At 42.7% G+C, this 20,538-nt stretch overlaps 2 protein-coding genes across 12 annotated transcripts in view; one reads left to right on the top strand and one right to left on the bottom strand.

Moving 5' to 3' along the window:
• The window catches only part of atm (ATM serine/threonine kinase), a 45,721-nt gene extending 39,293 nt beyond the window's left edge, over nucleotides 1-6,428 (bottom strand). For all 6 annotated transcript variants that reach the window (XR_003880795.1, XM_029773335.1, XM_029773336.1 and 3 more), the window contains exons 1-4: nucleotides 6,310-6,428; nucleotides 5,837-5,965; nucleotides 5,630-5,751; nucleotides 4,609-4,754 (exon numbers count right to left, since the gene is read on the bottom strand). Coding sequence is in view for 5 of the 6 variants with exons in the window: in XM_029773335.1 (XP_029629195.1) it covers nucleotides 4,609-4,754; nucleotides 5,630-5,751; nucleotides 5,837-5,908 (340 nt within the window). In the remaining variant the exon portion in view is untranslated. The remainder of the gene's footprint in view (nucleotides 1-4,608; nucleotides 4,755-5,629; nucleotides 5,752-5,836; nucleotides 5,966-6,309) is intronic.
• Nucleotides 6,429-6,620: 192 nt separating this feature from the next.
• On the top strand, nucleotides 6,621-19,029 carry npat (nuclear protein, ataxia-telangiectasia locus). 6 transcript variants are annotated; one of them, XM_029773331.1, is made up of 19 exons: nucleotides 6,623-6,732; nucleotides 6,821-6,859; nucleotides 7,047-7,165; nucleotides 7,296-7,356; nucleotides 7,463-7,541; nucleotides 7,637-7,677; nucleotides 8,435-8,692; nucleotides 8,885-8,960; nucleotides 11,598-11,721; nucleotides 11,819-11,910; nucleotides 12,034-12,115; nucleotides 12,236-12,332; nucleotides 12,490-12,609; nucleotides 12,714-12,876; nucleotides 12,925-14,051; nucleotides 16,247-16,359; nucleotides 16,501-16,591; nucleotides 16,681-18,032; nucleotides 18,227-19,029. In XM_029773331.1, exons 2-19 carry the CDS (start codon nucleotides 6,823-6,825, stop codon nucleotides 18,305-18,307), a joined length of 4,113 nt encoding a protein of 1,370 aa, XP_029629191.1. In that variant the 5' UTR covers nucleotides 6,623-6,732; nucleotides 6,821-6,822; the 3' UTR covers nucleotides 18,308-19,029. The 6 variants fall into 6 exon arrangements, with proteins under 6 accessions (XP_029629189.1, XP_029629191.1, XP_029629188.1 ...); XM_029773329.1 differs by having other exon boundaries at nucleotides 6,621-6,732; nucleotides 12,714-14,051; nucleotides 18,233-19,029; XM_029773328.1 differs by having other exon boundaries at nucleotides 12,714-14,051.
• The last annotated feature ends 1,509 nt before the right edge of the window (nucleotides 19,030-20,538 follow it).

Raw genomic sequence — 20,538 nt, 5'->3', positions numbered from 1 at the left:
GCCATTTGGATTGTACGAATACAACCGTATGCCACTGGGGTTATGTAATAGTCCTGCAACCTTTACAGTGAGGGGAACAAGTATTTGATCCCCTGCTGATTTTGTATGTTTGCCCACTGACAAAGAAATGATCAGTCTATAATTTTAGTGGTAGGTTAATTTGAACAGTGAGAGACAGAATAACAACAAAAAAATCCAGAAAAACGCATGTCAAAAATGTTAGAAATTGATTTGCATTTTAATGAGGGAAATAAGTATTTGACACTTCTGCAAAACATGACTTAGTACTTGGTGGCAAAACCCTTGTTGGCAATCACAGAGGTCAGACGTTTCTTGTAGTTGGCCACCAGGTTTGCACACATCTCAGGAGGGATTTTGTCCCACTCCTCTTTGCAGATCTTCTCCAAGTCATTAAGGTTTCGAGGTTTGGCAACTCAAACCTTCAGCTCCCTCCACAGATGTCCTGTCCCCTTAGCAGAAAAACACCCCCAAAGCATAATGTTTCTACCGCCATGTTTGACGGTGGGGATGGTGTTCTTGGGGTCATAGGCAGCATTCCTCCTCCTCCAAACACGGCGAGTTGAGTTGATGCCAAAGAGCTCCATTTTGGTCTCATCTGACCACAACATTTTCACCCAGTTGTCCTCTGAATCATTCAGATGTTCATTGGCAAACTTCAGACGGGCATGTATATGTGCTTTCTTGAGCAGGGGGACCTTGCGGGTGCTGCAGGATTTCAGTCCTTCACAGCGTAGTGTGTTACCAATTGTTTTCTTGGTGACTATGGTCCCAGCTGCCTTGAGATCATTGACAAGATCATCCCGTGTAGTTCTTGGCTGATTCCTCACCGTTCTCATGATCATTGCAACTCCACGAGGTGAGATCTTGCATGGAGCCCCAGGCCGAGGGAGATTGACAGTACTTTTGTGTTTCTTCCATTTGCGAATAATCGCACCAACTGTTGTCACCTTCTCACCAAGCTGCTTGGCGATGGTCTTGTAGCCCATTCCAGCCTTGTGTAGGTCTACAATCTTGTCCCTGACATCCTTGGAGAGCTCTTTGGTCTCTGCCATGGTGGAGAGTTTGGAACCTGATTGATTGCTTCTGTTGACAGGTGTCTTTTATACAGGTAACAAGCTGAGATTAGGAGCACTCCCTTTAAGAGTGTGCTCCTAATCTCAGCTCGTTACCTGTATAAAAGACACCTGGGAGCCAGAAATCTTTCTGATTGAGAGGGGGTCAAATACTTATTTCCCTCATTAAAATGCAAATCAATTTATAACATTTTTGACATGCGTTTTTCTGGATTCTTTTGTTGTTATTGTGTCTCTCACTGTTCAAATAAACCTACCATTAAAATTATAGACTGATAATTTCTTTGTCAGTGGGCAAACGTACAAAATCAGCAGGGGATCAAATACTTTTTTCCCCTCACTGTATGAGGATGATGCTAAACATCTTTGAGGATCAGAACTTTCTTGGCCTGCTGTGTTACCTTGATGTTGTCTTGGTCTATGTGACCACTGAAGATCTGGCTGTACAATGCCTGAAAATGGTTTTTGAGTGTCTCAAGACTCACAACCTGAAGTTGGGGCAAAAAAAGTGTCACTTTACACAGATGTCTGTGAAGTTTCTGGGGCATATCATTAGGGTGGATGGTGTAGCTACAGACCCTGAGAAGGTGAGGGCCATTACAGGAGTGACAGAAGCTGTTCTGATGTAAGATGGCACTGCCATTCCATCTCAGAAGAAATTGAGAGCATTCATTGGGATGGTGGTGTATTACCAACAGTTCATTGAAGGTTTGCTCGACCATCACAAAGCCTCTCTTTGGATTGACAACTGGACACAAGGCTCCACGCTGGAAAAATAAGTGACACTCCCCTGTCAGGAAGTTGACTGCTGCCGACTGGACAGCAGAATGCAGACAGGCCTTATTACAGCTAAAGCAAGCCTTACTGGACCAGATTTTGTTGGTCCCACCCCAACTTTGACAAACACTTTCTACTCTCAGCAACGGCTTAGGTGCTGTCCCAGGTACAGGAACAAGAAGCTACAGAGAGACCTATAGCCTTCGCGAGCAAGACCCTTAGTTATGTGCAGTCAAGGTATCCTGCGCACAGACTGAAGTTCTGTGACAAGTTCCACCACTGGTTACGGGGTCAGCAGTTTGCGGTATTGATGGATAATAATCCCTTGACATACATCCTGACCAACGCGAAGCTCGATGCTTGTGAACAGAGATAGGTCGCCAAGCTGGAACCGTATGAGTTTGACATCCCTGGGCCAAAAATTGTTGTTGCAGATGCTTTGAGCAGAGAGCCCTTCATACGACCCAGTGCACTCCATAGACTGACAAGGATTCGGTACGAGACCTTACTAGCTGAAGCTAACGCTGTGCGCACAGACAGAGTGCAAGATGTGTTTCGCTGGTCCAACCACCCCTTTGACAAAGCCTCTGACACCAACGAGGTGGTTATTAGCTGCCAGGCTACTGTTGACCCCCTCATCTGTTGCTTTATCAAGACAGGAAGTTGCTGCGGTTCTTCATTCACACAGGTGCTGGGATGGTGATGTGGGCTCACATGCACTGCTGTTGTCACAGCTGCCGCAGGCTGTAATGCCATCAGAACAGACAAATGTCAATGTCCTGCCACACAATCTACTGATGAGTAAGCACCGTGATGAGCAGAGCGATCTTCTTTGTGGAGAGGGGGAGAAGACCATCCTGGAGAGACCGTGCCCATGAGTGTTGAGGTTTTGTGTCTCCTCAGAAGTTGGGACAAGTTGACCATGAAGATGGGCGGTACTGTATCGTGTTTCGAAGAATGTGCTTACAAAGAGAAATGTATCTGTATGTGGTTCCAGCCTCCATTAAAGTGATGGTGTTGAAGGGTGTCCATGATGAAGCTGGCCACCAGTGACAACAGAGAACAGTCTACCTGACAAGACAGAGGTTCTTCTGGCATGGCCTGGAGAGGGAGGTAAAGGAATATGTTGTGCTGCAGGAGATGCATCGTGAGAAAAACTCCTGATCCGGAAGCCAGAGCTCCTCTGGAGAGCATAATAACAACTGAGCCTCTCAAACTAGAGTGCATCAACTTTTGGTCTGCAGAAAATTCTTCAAACAAGTCCCTGGATGTGTTGTTACTGGCCACTTTACAAAGTTGGCTCATTCCTTATTGTGTCCGAACCAATCTGCTAAGTCTGTTGCTCATCAGTTGTGGAACAAGTATTTCTGTGTCTACGGGATGCCTCACCGTATACACTTGGATCAAGGACCCAACTTTGAGAGCGCTTTAATAGCAGAACTCTTGAAGGTTGCAGGTGTTCAGAAGTCTCACACCGTACCATCCGATGGGGAATGGGTCTTGCGAAAGGATGAATAGGATGTTGGGAAACATGACCCGGGCCCTGCCAACGAGAGCAAAGCACAGATGGCCTCAGGCGCTGAAGTCCCTTACGTTTGCGTACAATTGTACAATCCACGAGACCACAGGCTTTGTCCCTTTACTGCTAATGTTTGGGAGGACACCAAGGCTGCCTGTTGATAGTCTTTGGCTCGGTCATAGAGAACCCAGAAGTTGTCGACTATGACCAGTTTGTTCAGTCCTTGAGGAGATATCTGAAAGAAGCCATGAATACAGTACAAGCATCTGCAGCTAAGCAGTTGAAGAGGCATGTTGACCTGTACGACAGAACGGTCAGAGGAGCACCAGTGTAGATTGGTGATCGAGTGTTGCTGGCTAAAAAGGGGGAGCGCGGAAAGGGGAAGCTCGCTGACCTTTGGGAGGATACTGTCTATCTTGTCACTGGATTGAATGCTGACAGTCACACCTTTAAGATTCAGAACAACTCCACTGGACAGGAGAAGATGGTACATCGCAACCTGATAATGCCAGTCAACTTTCTTCCTCTTCCCCATGCTGCGGTTGATGATGGAACAGATGTCTAGATTAACAGAGTCTGAGGACGGCTTTGTGGTCTCAGCTGCCATGGAACTGCTGTGGGTGATGATGATGAGGATGCTGAGTAGAGAATAAAAGTGTGGGTGTCAGAGTTGCCTTCTGAAGGAACAGGTGACCCAAGCTTGGAGGGTGATGTGCGATCCTTGGATGCTCAGGACATTCCACCTTCGGATTCTGTTGAAGATGTACTGCAGCTGGAAGGTCTGCCTTGATCAGAGAGTCTTCAAGAATCTGACCCAGACCGTAACAGTGTAGTGAGTGAGCTAATTGACCAGTCTGCTTACAATATCCATACTGACCTACCAAACTCGGACCATTCCTTACCAGATCAGTTACGCACTGACTGTGTTGACAGACCCACTATTGCAACAGTACACAACACTGTCACTCTTTATGCAGTTGAAGGTACTCTGGGTCGTATTAGGTAGGAAGACTATTTAAACCAGTGTCAAGACTGATTGTAAATATTATTAGATCATCACACAAGATGCAGTGTATCAGAATACATCTCCAAGACCTAGTGCTACAAGTTGGAGTCCGTGTCGATGATTGTACACAACGCAAGAAGAGTACTGTTACATGGACATTAGGCTCTATAGGTCTATGATCTTATCTGGTATGTGATTCTCCAAACCCTTACTCTTGTTGGCACAGCGGATGAAGTATTTGACCAGGCTGCTGATCTCCTGCATCTTCTTCTGACGGTTAGCCTGTGTGGTGGCTGACACGTTGGCTTTCCCTGACTGGAGCAGCTCAGTCTCTTTCTGCAGATACTTCTGCAGAAACCTGAAAGAAAGGCAGTGAGAATGCAAACAGTGAGAACGCAAACAGTGAGAACGCAATGCGATGATGGACTTAACCAATAAAATAGTAGCCTGGCTACACCTTACACGGAACCCAAACGGCTGCGCGCGTGCGCCATCGTGTGCTATCGTGCACCATCGTGCATAAATATATTTTGTCCCCCTACACCAAACGCGATCACGACACGCAGGTTAAAATATCAAAACAAACTCTGAACCAATTACATTAATTTGGGGACACGTTCGAAAAACATAAAACATTTATGGCAATTTAGCTAGTTAGCTTGCACTTGCTAGCTAATTTGTCCTATTTAGCTAGCTTGCTGCTGCTACCAAATTTTTCCTGGGATATAAACATTGAGTTGTTATTTTACCTGAAATGCACAAGGTCCTCTACTCCGACAATTAATCCACACATAAAACGGTCAACTGAATCGTTTCTAGTCATCTCTCCTCCTTCCAGGCCTTTTCATCGTTGAACTTATATGGTGATGGGCATCTAAACCTTCATAGTATTACCACGACGACCGGCAAAACAGTTTGTCTTTCAATCACCCACGTGGGTATAACAAAAGAGGAGATGGCACATGGGTACCTGCTTCTATAAACCAATGAGGAGATGGGAGAGGCAGGACTTGCAGCGCGATCTGCGTCAAAAATAGAACTGATTTCTATTTTAACCCTTGGCAACGCAGACGCTCGTTGGCGCACGCGAGCAGTGTGGGTGCAATAATTGAATAACATGGATTTCAAAATGTATTTTGCAATGCTCACGTCACGTGCGCGAGCGGTGTGGTCAGCCTATTAGTCCCCTAATAGTGGGAATTGTGTAATACACAGTGCAGGAAGCAATAGTACCTGAAGACTGCATTCCAGGTGAGCTGCTTGGAACTTTTAGCAGCTCTGGTTCCAGAAGTGCGATCCAGCTCCTCCACTGTGTCAGGAGACCGGATGAGCTGTCTGAAGCGATCAGCCTCTTTCTGGTTACAAGAACAGAATGTTTTGTGTACAGATGTTGAAATACCATTGATTCAATGAACTGATTTTATGAGTGACATAAATTACCTTTCTTTCCGTTGCTTTGTCATTCTCTAAAGCTCTGCAGCAGACCAGCAGCTCGTGAAGGACCAAGCTCATGATGCTCTAGGGTCGTGTATCAGGTTCCATCAACAGATTTGGGGGGGGCATGCATCTCTAAAAACAAATGATAATGACATGTATGAAGCATGATGTTGATGACAAATATGACAAATTAAACAGACATGATGCATTGATCAAACAAAAGTGTCAACAATTTCATCACTTTGGAAAGAGTGTAGCAAGCCTAGCTTCATAACAAATCATACTAATTCACAATGAATACTCCTGGTTGCTGAAAAATAGCTAGCTAGCTAACTAGCAAGCTAAAGCTGCTGCAGTTAGCTTGCAATAATAGCAAGCATGGTATTGAATTCACACATAACACCAAAATAATCAATTTTAAAAGGGTCACATATCAAAGCCATCACATTTGATATTGATGCTCGGTTATTTCATACCTTGATGTTTATTCTCCTCATATAAAGTGAAACTTCCACCAAAGATAGAAGGGATTTTGACATGTTGACGTGCGCACGCAGAAAAACCGCGCCCCCCACGGTTGAAAAAGATACATCACAACCGGGTCACAGAGAAATCGCACGAGTGTCTAGTTTTTCTGGTGGTGGCAAAAGTGAGTCCATTTACTGTAATAATAATCAGCAAAACAAACTCCAATGACATCAGATTATATCTGTAACTTCGTGGAAGTAACTTGAAATGTGCTAAAAACTGAAAGTGGACACTCACCATTTAAACACTATTTCCCATAATGCACATCTGTCAAATATTATGGATATTCCGGGTTACATGTGCTCGAGTTCCCCGCCTTTTCACAACTCGTAGGACGTTCCTTACACAACACACTGGATGTTTTGACAAATGTACTTGCTTTATTCGAGATTAAATGTATTCTTACTTGATTTGACAGAGAATGTAATTTGTAATTGTTGCAATTATTCGACATTGCAGCCATGTTGCTTCCGTCTGACATGGCGCGTCTCGTTTTAGGTAAGTCTGAACTGGGTCCTGTTTGTGTTGCTAGCTAACCTAACAACTGAAAGATGGCGAGCTATGGCAGTAGCTTGCTATCTGTAAGATCCTGCAAGGAGGGCTGCACTGTAGTAAGCAAAAATCTAGATGATTTTGACAAGCTAAGCCTCCAATTCAGCTACTCTCTTGTGCACTGTTTTTACAGGATACCTGCAACAAGAGGGACTGTGTAATACAAGCCAGGCATTCATTCGCGAAAGCCCCAATTTGAAGGAGTACGCAGAACACAGCTCAGATGATGGAACTATTCCTGCTTGTGTGTTTGTATGTTGTCAGTTCAGACTGCATATAGCTGTGTTAAACTCTTGTCATTGTAATGACAATATCTAGCTACAGTAAGTTCTTTAGTGGATTACTTAGCTAGGTAGCTAATTCATGTGTACTCCCATTGCAGTCCCTCTTTGGAAAAAACCTGACAACCATTTTGAATGAATATGTTGCTGTCAAAGCTAAAGGTAAGCGTAACCTCTGACCTCTACCACTTTCAGTAAATGAGTACAGGACTTTCACGTGTATGTATTGTATTATTGGTTGTCACACCCCCCTGCTATTTCTGCTTAGAGACCAGTGAAGAGACCCAGATACCCGTCATGATGACATCGTTGTGGAAAAAGCTTGATTTCACACTCAATCAAATAAAGTAAGAAAAACTCACCAACAGATTGCTGTTTGATGAGGTCACTCAGTCATCGTGCACTTACTGACGTCTTCAATTCAACTTCTTTCTTTCCTTAGGTCTATGCAGAACTCCCCAGCTGTTAGCCAGAATCAAAGACGTAAGTGCTTTATTAAATATTCTTGAAATTAAATATTCTTGAAATTTAAATGGTTATGATCTTAGTATGACCTCTGAAATTGGATTTCATTGTCTCTTTGTAATGTTGTGTGGCTCAAACAGTCAGGCAGAGCGCAGAACTCCATGGCTGTATGACAGGGGTCCCTAATTACATTCAGCCGTGGGCCGGTTTTTATTTCTTGAGCAGGGGCGGACTTGGAACATAGTAAAGAATAATTTGGAGTGGCTGTGGTATCAGACTTGCTGTTGCAAAAAATACAAAGATTTCTGCGCATGCAGGATCCACTAGCCTACCTCCTTTCAGTTGCTGCTCAGTCACTCATGACGCTGCCACTTGTTCACAAAACAGCAGTCAATAGCGATTTAATGCTCTTTTTCATGGTCATTGCAAACATTGGCTAAACATCAGGCAGACTGCTGGCTATATGGCAGCATAACTATAAAGGTTACATCACACAAATAGCTAATTGTTTGGTACACTGCAAATTGACCGTAAGAATCCTAAACCAGGTATTTGAGAAAAACTGAATTATTTTCAACCTTCATTACATTGGTATACGATCCAATATTCCTCCTTATTTATGCGTGGGAATACAAATTTCCTGGTGACTTTACAATCTTTTATGTCCAAGCAATTATATATTTTCTGCTCAGAAAACACGGTGGGCCGAATGAATTCACCCACTATTGGGGAACCCTGCTGTATGACTTGATTCATAAACCTATTTCCTCTGCAGTCCGCACACGTAATGGGATCGTGAACATGAGGGGGCGACAGAAAGCCTTGTCATCAACGCAGTCCCCCAGCTCTGGGTTTCTGGCATCGTCAGCCCCTCTGTTGGCCCAGGGCATTGCCAGCCCCCTCGACACCCCTCAGAGCATCTTGGGACACTCAACCCCAGTCTGCTACAGCTCCCAGCTGACCAGACCCTCCCCCATCTGCATCACATCGCCCCAGATCCAAGATGGAGGACGTCTGCTCATCAATGTGAACCGTAAGTAAACACAAACACGTCCATGAGCAGCAGTGTACTGGGGAAGGTTGTTACAGTAGGTGTATGTCTATCACATCTCATTTTAACCATCGATTACTGTAATAATTATGGACATTAATACCAACTTGTAGGAAAAGTTGTCAATAAAGCTTCATTGAATAATCAACACTTGTTTTTGTTTTTTTATTACAGGAGAATCACCTTTGCAAATAATGGTTCCAGACAACCGGTTAACACCAGGACCATTATCCCCAGGGCGTCGGAAATGGTGAGATAGTCATTGTCATCCATTTGTAAGGTCTTAGAAGTTCTTCTTACCCGTGTGTAGATTCTAGTGATGTAACAATTCAACTATACGCATTGGTCTATTATTAAAATGTTTAAAGATACAACTGCATCGGTCCGTGGACCCCAAATAAGCCAAATGTAGCATGCATCGGTCAAAGTTGATTTAAACATTACGAATTGGCGGTTCACAATTATGTTTTGTTGTTGCTCATATTACATTGTTTCTAGCTTTGGGAAATACCTCATCTTTGTTGACAACAAATGCATCCTCTCCTTGTAGATCAATGACTCTCAACACAGTTACAGTGCCTTCAGAAAGTATTCAAACCCCTTGACTTATTCCACCTTTTGTTGTTACAGCCTGAATTCAAAATGGAAATAATTTGTTTGTCTCACCCATGAACACACAATTCCCCATAATGACAAAGTGAAAACATGTTTTAAAACATGTTTTAAAAATCATTTACATAAGTATTCACACCCCTGAGTCAATACTTTGTAGAAACACCTTTGGCGGCGATTACATTTTTGAGTTGTCTTGGGTAGGTCTGTATCAGCTTTGGACATCTGGATTGGGGGATTTTCTCCCATGCTTTCCTGCAGATTTTCTCAAGCTCTTAAATTAGATGGGGCATGGTGGTGAATGGCAATCTTCAAGTCTTTCCACAGGTTTTCAATGGGATTCAAGTCTGGGCTTTGGCAGGGCAACTCAAGGACTTTCACATTCTTGTTCTGAAGCCATTCCAGCGTTGCTTTGGCTGTAGGCTTGGGGTCATTGTCCTGAACGTAAATCTTCGCCCCCAATCTGAGGTAGAGTCTGCGTAGTTCCATATTTTATCCATTTCCCAATGATGGAGACCACTGTGCTCTTAAACTTTCAACATTCTTGAAATGGTTTTATACCCTTCCTCAGATATATTCCTCATCACAATTCTATCTCGGAGATCTACTGACAGTTCCTTGGACTTCATGGTGTAGTTTCTGCTCTGACATGGACTGTCAACTGTGGGACCTTAGACAGGTCTTTCTTTCTAAATCATGCCCAATTAATTGAATTGTCCACAAGTGGACTCCAATCAAATTGTAGTGACATCGAGGATGATCAAAGGAAATTGGATGCACCTCTGAGCTCAATTTGGAGTGTCATAGCAAAGGGATGTGAATACTTATGTAAATGAGATGATTCTGTATTTCATTTTCAATAAATTAGAAAACATGCCTAAAAACATTTTCACTTTGTCATTATGGAATATTGTGGGTAGATGACTGATGGATTACATTAAATGTTTCTGTTTTGAATTCAGGCTGTAACACAACAAAATGTGGAATAAGTCAAGGGGTATGACTATTTTGTGAAGGCACTATGACTGTTGTCAGTCATTGATCTACAAGCCATTTTGAATGCCGAACAACCCCAGGCAATATCAGTAGCCTAGTCAAACTGCGCACTGTGCCCAGCTTCGTGCACATCTGCGCAGCACCTTCAGCATTCAAATACTACAATGGCTTGTGTGATATTAGGCTTTATTGGTTGAGTGACAACCTATGTAATTTGCTAGGTTATTGTTATCTATGCACTGTTAAATGCTTTTTTTACCGGAATAAAAGTAAGCTACCAGAGACACAACTCTCATCTGGCTATATCTGCTGAATGGGGTTTACAATAGATTTTTACATTTACATTTTAGTCATTTAGCAGACACTCTTATCCAGAGCAACTTACAGTAGTGAACGCATACATTTTATTAAAAAAATTCTGTGCTGGCCCCCCGTGGGAATCGAACCCACAACCCTGGCGTTGCAAACACCATGCTCTACCAACTGTTCAGGTTTACCATCAGCAATAGTTTGAGTAGTTTTGCTTCAAACAATCAGTGTATATTGTCATTAAAAAAAAGTAGTACAGTGACCCTGAAGCAAATTGTGGTCAACTGCCTTGTTGACCACAAATACCTGTCTGCTCAGGTATTCAAACCAGCAACCTTTTGGTTACTGGCCCAACGCTATAACCGCTAGGCTACCTGTCACCCGATATACAGAGTAAAGTTGATCATTTCATAATGAGGACAGCAATCACTTTTGCGAGACGGAGTACATGGCTTCCGCGAAAGATCATTCAAAACCATTTGATTTTGTGATGGGGGGTGAAATCCAAAGTTGTTGCTATATATTCATTGGCTATGTCATAGATAATTTGTAAATGATAAATATTGACACATTACATTATTAGTGGGTGACGATGACATAAACAGGCTACATTGCCCCCACCCAATCTGGTAGTGGGAGGGTAAAAGCCTTTATGGTTCAGCTCAGGTTCCTACATAGTACATATACCATAGACATGCATAATTTACACACCACACACACTGAAGTCAGCTCAGAGAGACCCAGCTCATGAGCTCCCATCAGCAGCAGAATTTGAATGTGTTTATGCAAGAAATGTGTATCTAATCGCATCGATTCGTTCTCTAATCAAACCGAATTGCACCGTTTCTGACTAAAACTAATTGTTCCTGTAATGTTTTGAAGCCCATGTATCTAGATGCGTATTGAATCATCTTGAAAGTGAAAGATGCCCATCCCTAGTAGATTGAGTTATGATGAGTAATCTTCCCAGTGACTCCCCCAGGAGGAGAGGTGGGGGCTTCAGTGGATCTGGTGGGACTGGAAGAACCAACATGGCGGCCAGTAGCCTGACAGCTGAGCCCCAGAGTGAAGAGACAGTCACAGAGAATTTCCCTGTGAGTACAAAACTAAGTTAATACTCTGTTTTTCTATAAATATGTTGCATTTAAAAACTCTTAACCTGTTGAATCATTGAATTGTTTATCCTTGCAGCAAATGGTGATACAAAATGCAAGAGAGAGGATTCTAAATGACAAGTCCTTACAAGAGAAGCTTGCTGAAAACATCAACAAAATTTTAGCAAGGTAATAATAAAAGTACATCTTCTTTTGTAACATTTGAACAGTACTGACTTAATTACTTATTACATTTGGCTGTTGAGTAGATATTTATTACCTGTACATGTGTTTCTTTCTCTCTACTTGTAGTGATGGCAGTCCACAGGCTTTAAAGGCATCATGCAGCACCATGGAGCCTGACCAGTCCATAGATGAAATTCTGGGCCTGCAAGTAATGTCATGTTCTGACAGACTTGCTATTCCTAATTTATCTACTTGACCTCAGGGAACATTGTCAGTCTTTAGTGCATAGTGTGGATATGTGCTTTCTCCTGACATTTACTCTGTGCAGGGGGAAATCCATATGTCTAATGATGTTATACAAGACATCTTGGAGCAGACAGAGTCCGACCCAGCCTTCCAGGCTCTCTTTGACCTCTTTGATTACGGTAAACATTTTCAACTTTGCTGATTTATTTAATCTAGATCATGTGCAGGATTTTGTTGCTCCTGACAATGCATGAAGTGGGCCTGTTGATTTAATGTTTGACTAAGATTGTATAAAATCACATTCTTCCACTAAATCTCTTCATTCTTTGTCTTAAGGCAAAAGCAAAACCAGTGAGGATACTGAACAAGGAGCTGGGAACGTGAGCAATACCACCACAGAGAATGGTGAGACTGAGACTAGATGTATTGATGGCTCTCCTGGGACTGGAGATTCAGGTATGGACAAAGTCCTCATGATCTGATGGAATCATATACTAAACAATATTGCTACTTCATCAGAAATCTCTTTCTGACAATGGGATTTTTCTCTCATTTCTCAGGTACTGGGCCTGAAAATTCGACACAAGGACAAGAAACAACAACAAGAGCAACAAAGACAAAGTCTAGTCAAGAGCCCAAGAGTAAGAAAACAAGGAAATCTGCACCTCCTGTTTCAAGCACTTCAAATGCAACTCCTGGACCCAGTACCAGAGGGTCAAGAAGGGGAGCTAGCGCAACAACTCCTGGACCCAGTACCAGAGGGTCGAGAAGGGGAGCTAGCGCAACAACTCCTGGACCCAGTACCAGAGGGTCGAGAAGGGGAGCTAGCTCAACTCAGCCGTCAGCACATATCAATAAACTTACTGTTGCTGCCTTTTCTGCCGCCAAGGACTCTGATACTGTTGACTCCGGCTCCATCTTTGATCAGGATGGATCAGGCGTGGATATAGATGAACCTCTGGATACTCCTCCCCTTCACAGTATAGCTATCCCAGATCTCTTTGAGCCAGTCAGACAGGAGAGTGGAACAAATAATCCGGTGTCAGCATGCAATGCAGCTTCATCTGAAACCAGTATGGTCTCTGCTGTCAAAAACATATTGGGCAATGAGAACCCCGCGGAGGTTGATGATGGACAAGTAATGGATAACCAAGCATCACTTCTTAACTCTTCACCTGCCCTGTCCAATTCCATGCCAGTGCTGGATCAGTCAAACAAGGCTCCCATACAGGCCTCTAATCTGTCTCACAGGAATATGACCCCTCCCAGCAGCGTAGAAATATCCCAACCTCTACCACAGACCATACCCTCTATGGCTGTCCCATCAACAGTTAAAACATCCACCACTTTTGCTGCCCCAACCTTCATCCCAAATCCCAACCCCACAGGCAAGGAAGTTGACCCCAGTAAGATTGTAGCCTTGAAGATTATCATCAGTGATGAGCAAGGGGAGCCCTCTTGTGACTCAGCCCTGAACCAGGCTGTGTCCAGCATCACTGGGGACAGGATCCCCACCATCTTCCTCTCCTCCCCCACCAAGTCACCTGCTAAGGCCCCGGCCCTCAGTGGCGCCCCCATGGCTCAGGAGGAGACGGTGCAGGCGGTGACCAGTTTACAGAGGACAGAAGTCCTCCAGCCAGCAGAGACTAATCCTCTTAGTGAGAAAGCAGGGGAGGTGGCAGCATTGGCAGGGACGTCAACTGCGTTGACACAACCAGGCTACTACATTCAGCTGCCCTTTGATTCAGCTACATCCACCAACAGCTACATCTTAGTGTCAGACACAACAGCCACAAACCACCAATCCAACAAGGTGACGTTACCCAGTGGCGCCCCACAGGTACCGACTGTACCCCCAACCTCATATGCTCTGGCCACTCCACCCCGCTATTCCCCTGGTAAGACAGTTTAAATACTTAAAGATGCACTATGTAAAAATTCTAATAGTTCGCCTAATTTCAGTTTGTGACAAAACAAGCAAGTAAAGTGTAGAGAATCATTGTACCATCTAAACTGCTGTGAAGTACATTTTCCATAACTAAATATATTGTATTTTCAGCTGTTGGAAGCTTGTGTACAAAACCGAAAGTAAGACTCAAACTAAACTTAAGAACGGGAAGCATAGAAATAGTGCACATAAAACTGATCTACCGCTTCTTTGACTTGCATTCAATCAGATTGACAGATCTATAACACACATTTCTATGTGAATTTGGTTGGGTCACCCAGAAAGTTAAATATTGCCGATTTAATATTTTGCACTTCATAAAGCTATAGGTAATTTCCATGTAAAAGGACGAATGAGCACCAACATATGAAGTTCATAGGAGCATGTCAAATTGGGTGTCAGTTTTCTGACCATTTTCCATCCTAAAAATTAGGAATAAGCAAATGCTTTGATTTCTGGTCAAACAGATGTAAAAGGAGTCTTAGCAAACATCTACCAGAATAAGTATTAGAAATACATCAAAACACAATGTTAAAGAAATGACCCCTGCCAACTTATATCAACACTTGTATGTAGTTTTGGAGAAATTGTTCTGCTTTCTGTAAATTTAAGAAACATGGCCTAGTGCCTTGGAATTTCATTACCAAAAACCCACGTCTAAGATCTTTTCTAGTTCATCTTCCTCATGAAGAGGGAGGATCATGGATGTAGACCTATCAATTAGTTATAGTGCTTTTACTGATATCAATTGTGTTCATGAATTAAGTGATTAAAACTTGACTTTCTGAGAAATCGTTAACCAATTCAAAAGCAGAAATTCCGTTATGTCAGGTTCTAATTTTCAGAGAAACTCTACGGACACTATGAAAGCTTAACCAAGTTTATTTTTCCCAGAGGATCAATACAGCTGCATTAGACAAACATTTTCACACAAGCATTGATATTTAACCCTTCCTCCCAGGCTGAGTCTCCTACACATCTGAACAAACATTGTATCTTTACTGCTAGGCAGGACACTAAGTGATACGGGCCATAAACTTTTCTTTCTCCCTTAGCGTGACCTGACCTCGACCCCACCCCTTCGTCACTAATCCATGGCTCTCTCCCCTTATCAATGCCTGCCACATGATCGCTTTCCCTGCATTCAGTACAGTCCAAGCTTAATTTCACACACTATAAACCTTCCTCCCACAGATAACCATTAACTTCTGGTGTAGACCCTCTAACCCTAAGCACGCAATATTTCAATAGGATACCTGATATAATGTAAACGTTATACATTACCCTCTCTCCCTCAGTGACATGAATAAGTATATTTCATATTCTCAGAACCCAACAGCTACAATGAGAAATCATAGTAGTCACAAACCACAGTTTGGTTCACAAGTTTGAACAGTACAGTAGAGCACAATAAGGAAAAGTAGAGTATTGTACTGTTCTGTACTCTACTGTGCTGTGCTTTGATGTCCAAACTTGAGAAACATAGACGTCTATTATTGGTTAAGATTTGGACCGGACCAACCAAATTTGTTCTTGTTTGGGGACAGAGCTCATTAAAATAATAGCCAGTGTGGAGAACAATACCCAAATATGCAAAGGAGGATATGGCATTACACCTTTGTACCTATTTAGGATACATCACCATGAAGGGAATGATATTCATAATTATGCATTTCTGTGTAGTACAGATCAGGGATCCATGATGAAATTCCGTTACCGCAATTATGTTAACGGGGGTAAATCCACTTCAATTACTGTAGTTCAATAACCAAAATATATTTCAAAAATTCAATGTGTCATTACATAGTTGACACATCATTCTTTCTGCAGTCATAGTTAAATCTTCATATATTTAAAACATGGACACACATACTTTTTTTTTTACCAGAAATTCTGTTACCAAACTTTGCTTCTGCCCAGTTCTAGTAAATGTTATTTTTTTTTATTCTGTGTAAATTGTTAAAAGTATTACTTGTGCATAAAGTTGTATGGTTTGTTAAATGTTGAAATCAATAGCTTTTGTTTGGCATACTTTAAGTCTTAACGCAACTCCCTTACTGTGGAATTACCCATTTAGTCATCACTCACTTAATTTGCCATGCTGTTTTGCTGGAGGGAAATGTCTTACCAGTTATATCCTTCCAGGATCTAGACTCATCATATCTTCACCAGTTCAGCCCATGATGCAACACATGGTGGTTCCTGTATCTGTTGTTGGGCAGAATAATGCAGGACAGTTCTCAATAGTTCCTAATCAGGTAAGCACTCCTTTTTATTGTATAAATAAAAAAAATGAAAATAAACAGTTTTACATATTTGCATTTAATCCCTTTTCTTTAACTGATAGGCTACCTTAGCTACAGTAACATGTACATCTAGTGATCATTTGTCTGTTACAGTTGATAGCCATGCCTAGCCCTGTTTCAGCAAAGCAGCCAGCAGCAGTGAAAACCAAGCCTAAACTGGCACCCAAGGACACCACAGTCTCAGGTAAGGATTAGTGTTCAGTTATATATAATGTCATTGTCTGTTTACTGTTATTTTGTTCACAAATGTTGTTGCTTGCGTGTGCATTTCAGAAAAAATGGGAGCTTCTGGATCGAATATGATTACAAAGCAGGTTCAGGGGCAATCCTCTGAAAGCACAGGGCAGCAGAAGGTAGCAGTTGGCTCTAGCCCCAGCCATAGAAGGATGCTTTGCTTTGATGGGTCTGCTAGTAAAACTTCCACTCAGACCAGAAAAACTGCTTTCTCCTCCAAAGCTCCAGCAACAGCTACTCCTGTATCACCTTCTGTCCAACAGCTGGAGAAAAAGAGAACTAAATCTGCCTCAGCAAATTCTGCTATCTTGGGTAGCAGCAGGCCGAAAAGGAGAATAGAGACTGTAAGATGCACGGACAACACTCAAACATCATGGACCGGAACAGAGACCGAGAAATCCTTCACTCACCAAAATCAGAAAGAAGCTGTGAAAAAGACCCCTTCAAAGAGGGATGCAGATCAAAATGCTAGAGGTCAAACTGCAAGTACCAGTAGATTTCAGAGTGCTGGTAGCAGTAAGACTGATGCCTCACAGTCAGAGTCCAGAAAGAGATCACAATCAGCAGACCAGAAGGATGATGGTGGAACAGAACCTAAGGATTCCCAGAGCTCCAGGTCTTCTTCCTCTGATCACAGACTGAGATCAGGGAGCAGGAAAGAAAAGGAGGACCCAAGTAGACAAGAGTCTACTGAGAAATCTCCTGCCAAGGAGTGGGAGGGACAGACTGAGAAAATTACATCTTCTCAGGACCTCCCTCATGTCACTGCCAATAAGGAGAATGAGCTGGAGGGAGGCAGGCGAGAGCAGCAGCCCACACCAGCACCAAGAGAGTTCAGCCAGGCCCCAGTGGGCTCACAAACCCCTGTCCCCCAGGCTAGCTCCAGCAAAACCCCCTCCAAGACCAGCCCGCTGACCAAGCAGGCGGCCGAAATGCTCCACGACATCCAGGGTCTAAACCCTCCCTCCACCCATTCTAAGAGGCCAGGCATGGGCTGTCCGGACCTGCCTCTTCCTCTGACCCCTGGCCGTCTCCAGGAAACTCTAGACTGCCCCAGGACCCCTGCACGTCAGAGGCTAGGCAGGGATGGAGAGGGCACCCCCAGGCCCCTGGTCCCTCCTGCCACCCCGGACCTTCCCTCCTGCAGCCCAGCCAGTGAGGCAGGGAGTGAAAACAGCATCAACATGGCGGCCCACACACTGATGATCCTATCCCGAGCTGCCATCGCCAGGACAGGCACCCCACTGAAAGACAGCCTGCGCCAGGAGGGGGCTGGAACAGTGGCCACTGTAGCCGCCAAGAGCAAGAAGCGCAAGCAGCCCGAGCCCCTTGTCAGCCCGCCAGCAAAGAAAGATCTCTCAGGTTCATCTGGTAGTAAGAAGAAAGCAAAGGTGTGCAAAACATACAGAATTTTCTATTCAAGCTGTGTATCCTAATCTTTCCTAAGGTTAAAAATGGAATGTAATCGCATCAACCCAATCATAGATATTTGACATAATGACCGTGAATTAAATGTAAATTCCGTTTTCTTTTTGCTTGTATAGTGAGAAAGCACATTAAAATGACTGTCTCTATTTCCCATCAGAAACAGCAGAAACTAATGGATTCCTTCCCTGATGACTTGGATGTGGATAAGTTCCTGTCTTCACTGCATTATGATGAGTGATGGGTTGAGTTATAGCAGTTTGACAGTGAGATGGGAATCTCCCAAACACTACCTACCTACTCTCCAGGAATAGAACAAGCCATGATTTAGTGTCACAGTGCCTATGGTTAACCCATCATGCCTTTTAGGATTTAGGCACCTGTGGTCTAGTGGAGCATGTCCTCAGATTACATTTTTTCTTTGTACTGTTTGCTTGTAGGGTGTGTCCCATACCCTTGGACTTAACTAATTATACATGTGATGTATGAACTGTATAGTAATTATTGTAGAAATGCCAGATAGAGAGCACTTTGATTCCATGCAAGGACTGTAATGTTAAGAATGGTTTCCCAATCTTGTTGTATCAATAATTTCAAGAAAACAACCCTTTCCTTGGTCAATGTTTGACTGTGTCTAAACTTTAAATGATCCACCTTACACACTATGGCTGCATTTAGACAGGTGGCCCAATTCTGATCTTTATTTCACTAATTGGTCTTTTCACCAATCACATCAGATCTTTTCATATTAGCCCTTTTTCAGAGCTGATCTGATGGGTCAAAAGACCAATTTGTGGGGGGAAGAAAACATCAGAATTGGGCAGAATGTGTACATGCAGCCTAAACGCAGACTTTGGTGTGTGTGTGTGTGTGTGTGTGTGTGTGTGTGTGTGTGTAAAGTATGTTTCTGCAGATGTTTTCTTCACTAGTGATTTTATATTAAAGTAAAATTAAGAATCTTAAGTAATCATGATCTTTTTCTAGAAACATTTAGTTCCATTCAATATCGTCTCTGTGCAGGTAAAAACTGACCTGTTTTTTTTGTCCAAAGCAAAGCATCACGATCAGAATAGTCTAACACTATAACCAAGTTAATATTGCACTATTTTATTCCCTTGAATAAATGACTACTATATAGTAGGCTTACAGTTGAAGTCGGAAGTTTACATACACTTAGGTTGTAGTCATTAAAACTCGTTTTTCAACCACTCCACACATTTCTTGTTAACAAACTATAGTTTTGGCAAGTCTGTTAGGACATCTACTTAGTGGATGACACAAGTCATTTTTCCAACAATTGTTTACAGACAGATTATTTCACTTACAGTGAATTGTATCACCAGTGGGTCAGAAGATAACATACACTAAGTTGACTGTGCCTTTAATCAGCTTGGAAAATTCCAGAAAATGATGTCATGGCTTTAGAAGCTTCTGATAGGCTAATTGACATAATTTGAGTCAATTGGATGTGTACCTGTGGATGTATTTCAAGGCCTACCTTCAAACTCAATGCCTCTGCCCCCCAAAATGATATTTTGGTATTTGTTTCATTAGTCCATTGATATAGTCCTACAATGTTTTGAATGTCAGAAATCAAGTTAAGGTATGTAACTTTCAAAATACAGAAATCTGGTCCGTATGATGCGACAAGGTAAGCAACTCCAGTGTATATTTGGCCTTGTGTTTTCGGTTGTTATCCTGCTGAAAGGTGAATTTGTCTCCCAGTGTCTGTTGGAAAGTAGACTGAACCAGGTTTTCCTCAAGGACTTTGCATGTGCTTAGCTCTATTCAGTTTCTTTTCACCCCCCCAAAAAACGACCCTGTCCTTGCAGATGACAAGCAAAACCATAACATGATGTACCACCACCATGCTTGATAAGATGAAGTGTTACTCAGTGATGTGTTGGATTTGCCCCAAACAACACTTTGTATTCAGGACATAAAGTTGATTTATTTGCCATATTTTTTGTAGTTTTACTTTAGTGACTTATTGTAATATTTTGTATTCTGTACAGGCTTCCTTATTTTCACTCGGTCATTTAGGTTAGTATTGTAGAGTAACTACAATGCTTTTGATCCATCCTCAGTTTTCTATCACAGCCATTGAACTCTGTAACTGTTTGAAAGTCACCATTGGCCTCATGGTGAAATCCCTGAGCGGTTTCCATCCTCTCCAGCAACTGAGTTAGGAAGGATGCCTGTATCTTTGTAGTGACTGGGTGTATTGATACACCATCCTAAGTGTAATTAATAACTTCACCATGCTCAAACGGATATTCAATGTCTGCTTTTTTAAAATGTATTATTTTACCCATCTACCAATATGTGCCCTTCTTTGTGAGGCATTGGAAAACCTCCCTGGTCTTTGTGGTTGAATCTGTTTGAAATTCACTGCTCGACTGAGGGACCTTACAATTATCTGTATGTGTGGGGTACAGAGGCAGTTATTCAAAAATCATGTTTAACTAATTG

The sequence above is a fragment of the Salmo trutta genome, chromosome 13 (assembly GCF_901001165.1).
Source record: "Salmo trutta chromosome 13, fSalTru1.1, whole genome shotgun sequence".
Lineage (NCBI taxonomy): Eukaryota > Metazoa > Chordata > Actinopteri > Salmoniformes > Salmonidae > Salmo > Salmo trutta.
The sequence above is the reverse complement of the archived record's forward strand: the minus strand, read 5'-3'. Positions and strand labels throughout refer to the sequence as shown.

Excerpts from the sequence above, each read along its gene's own strand:
- npat (XM_029773329.1), top strand. The coding sequence starts at position 6,621 with ATGCACATCTGTCAAATATTATGGATATTCCGGGTTACATGTGCTCGA. Across the intron at positions 6,860-7,046 it reads CATGGCGCGTCTCGTTTTAG|GATACCTGCAACAAGAGGGA; the intron begins GTAAGTCTGAAC and ends CTGTTTTTACAG. Across the intron at positions 16,360-16,500 it reads TCTCAATAGTTCCTAATCAG|TTGATAGCCATGCCTAGCCC; the intron begins GTAAGCACTCCT and ends TGTCTGTTACAG.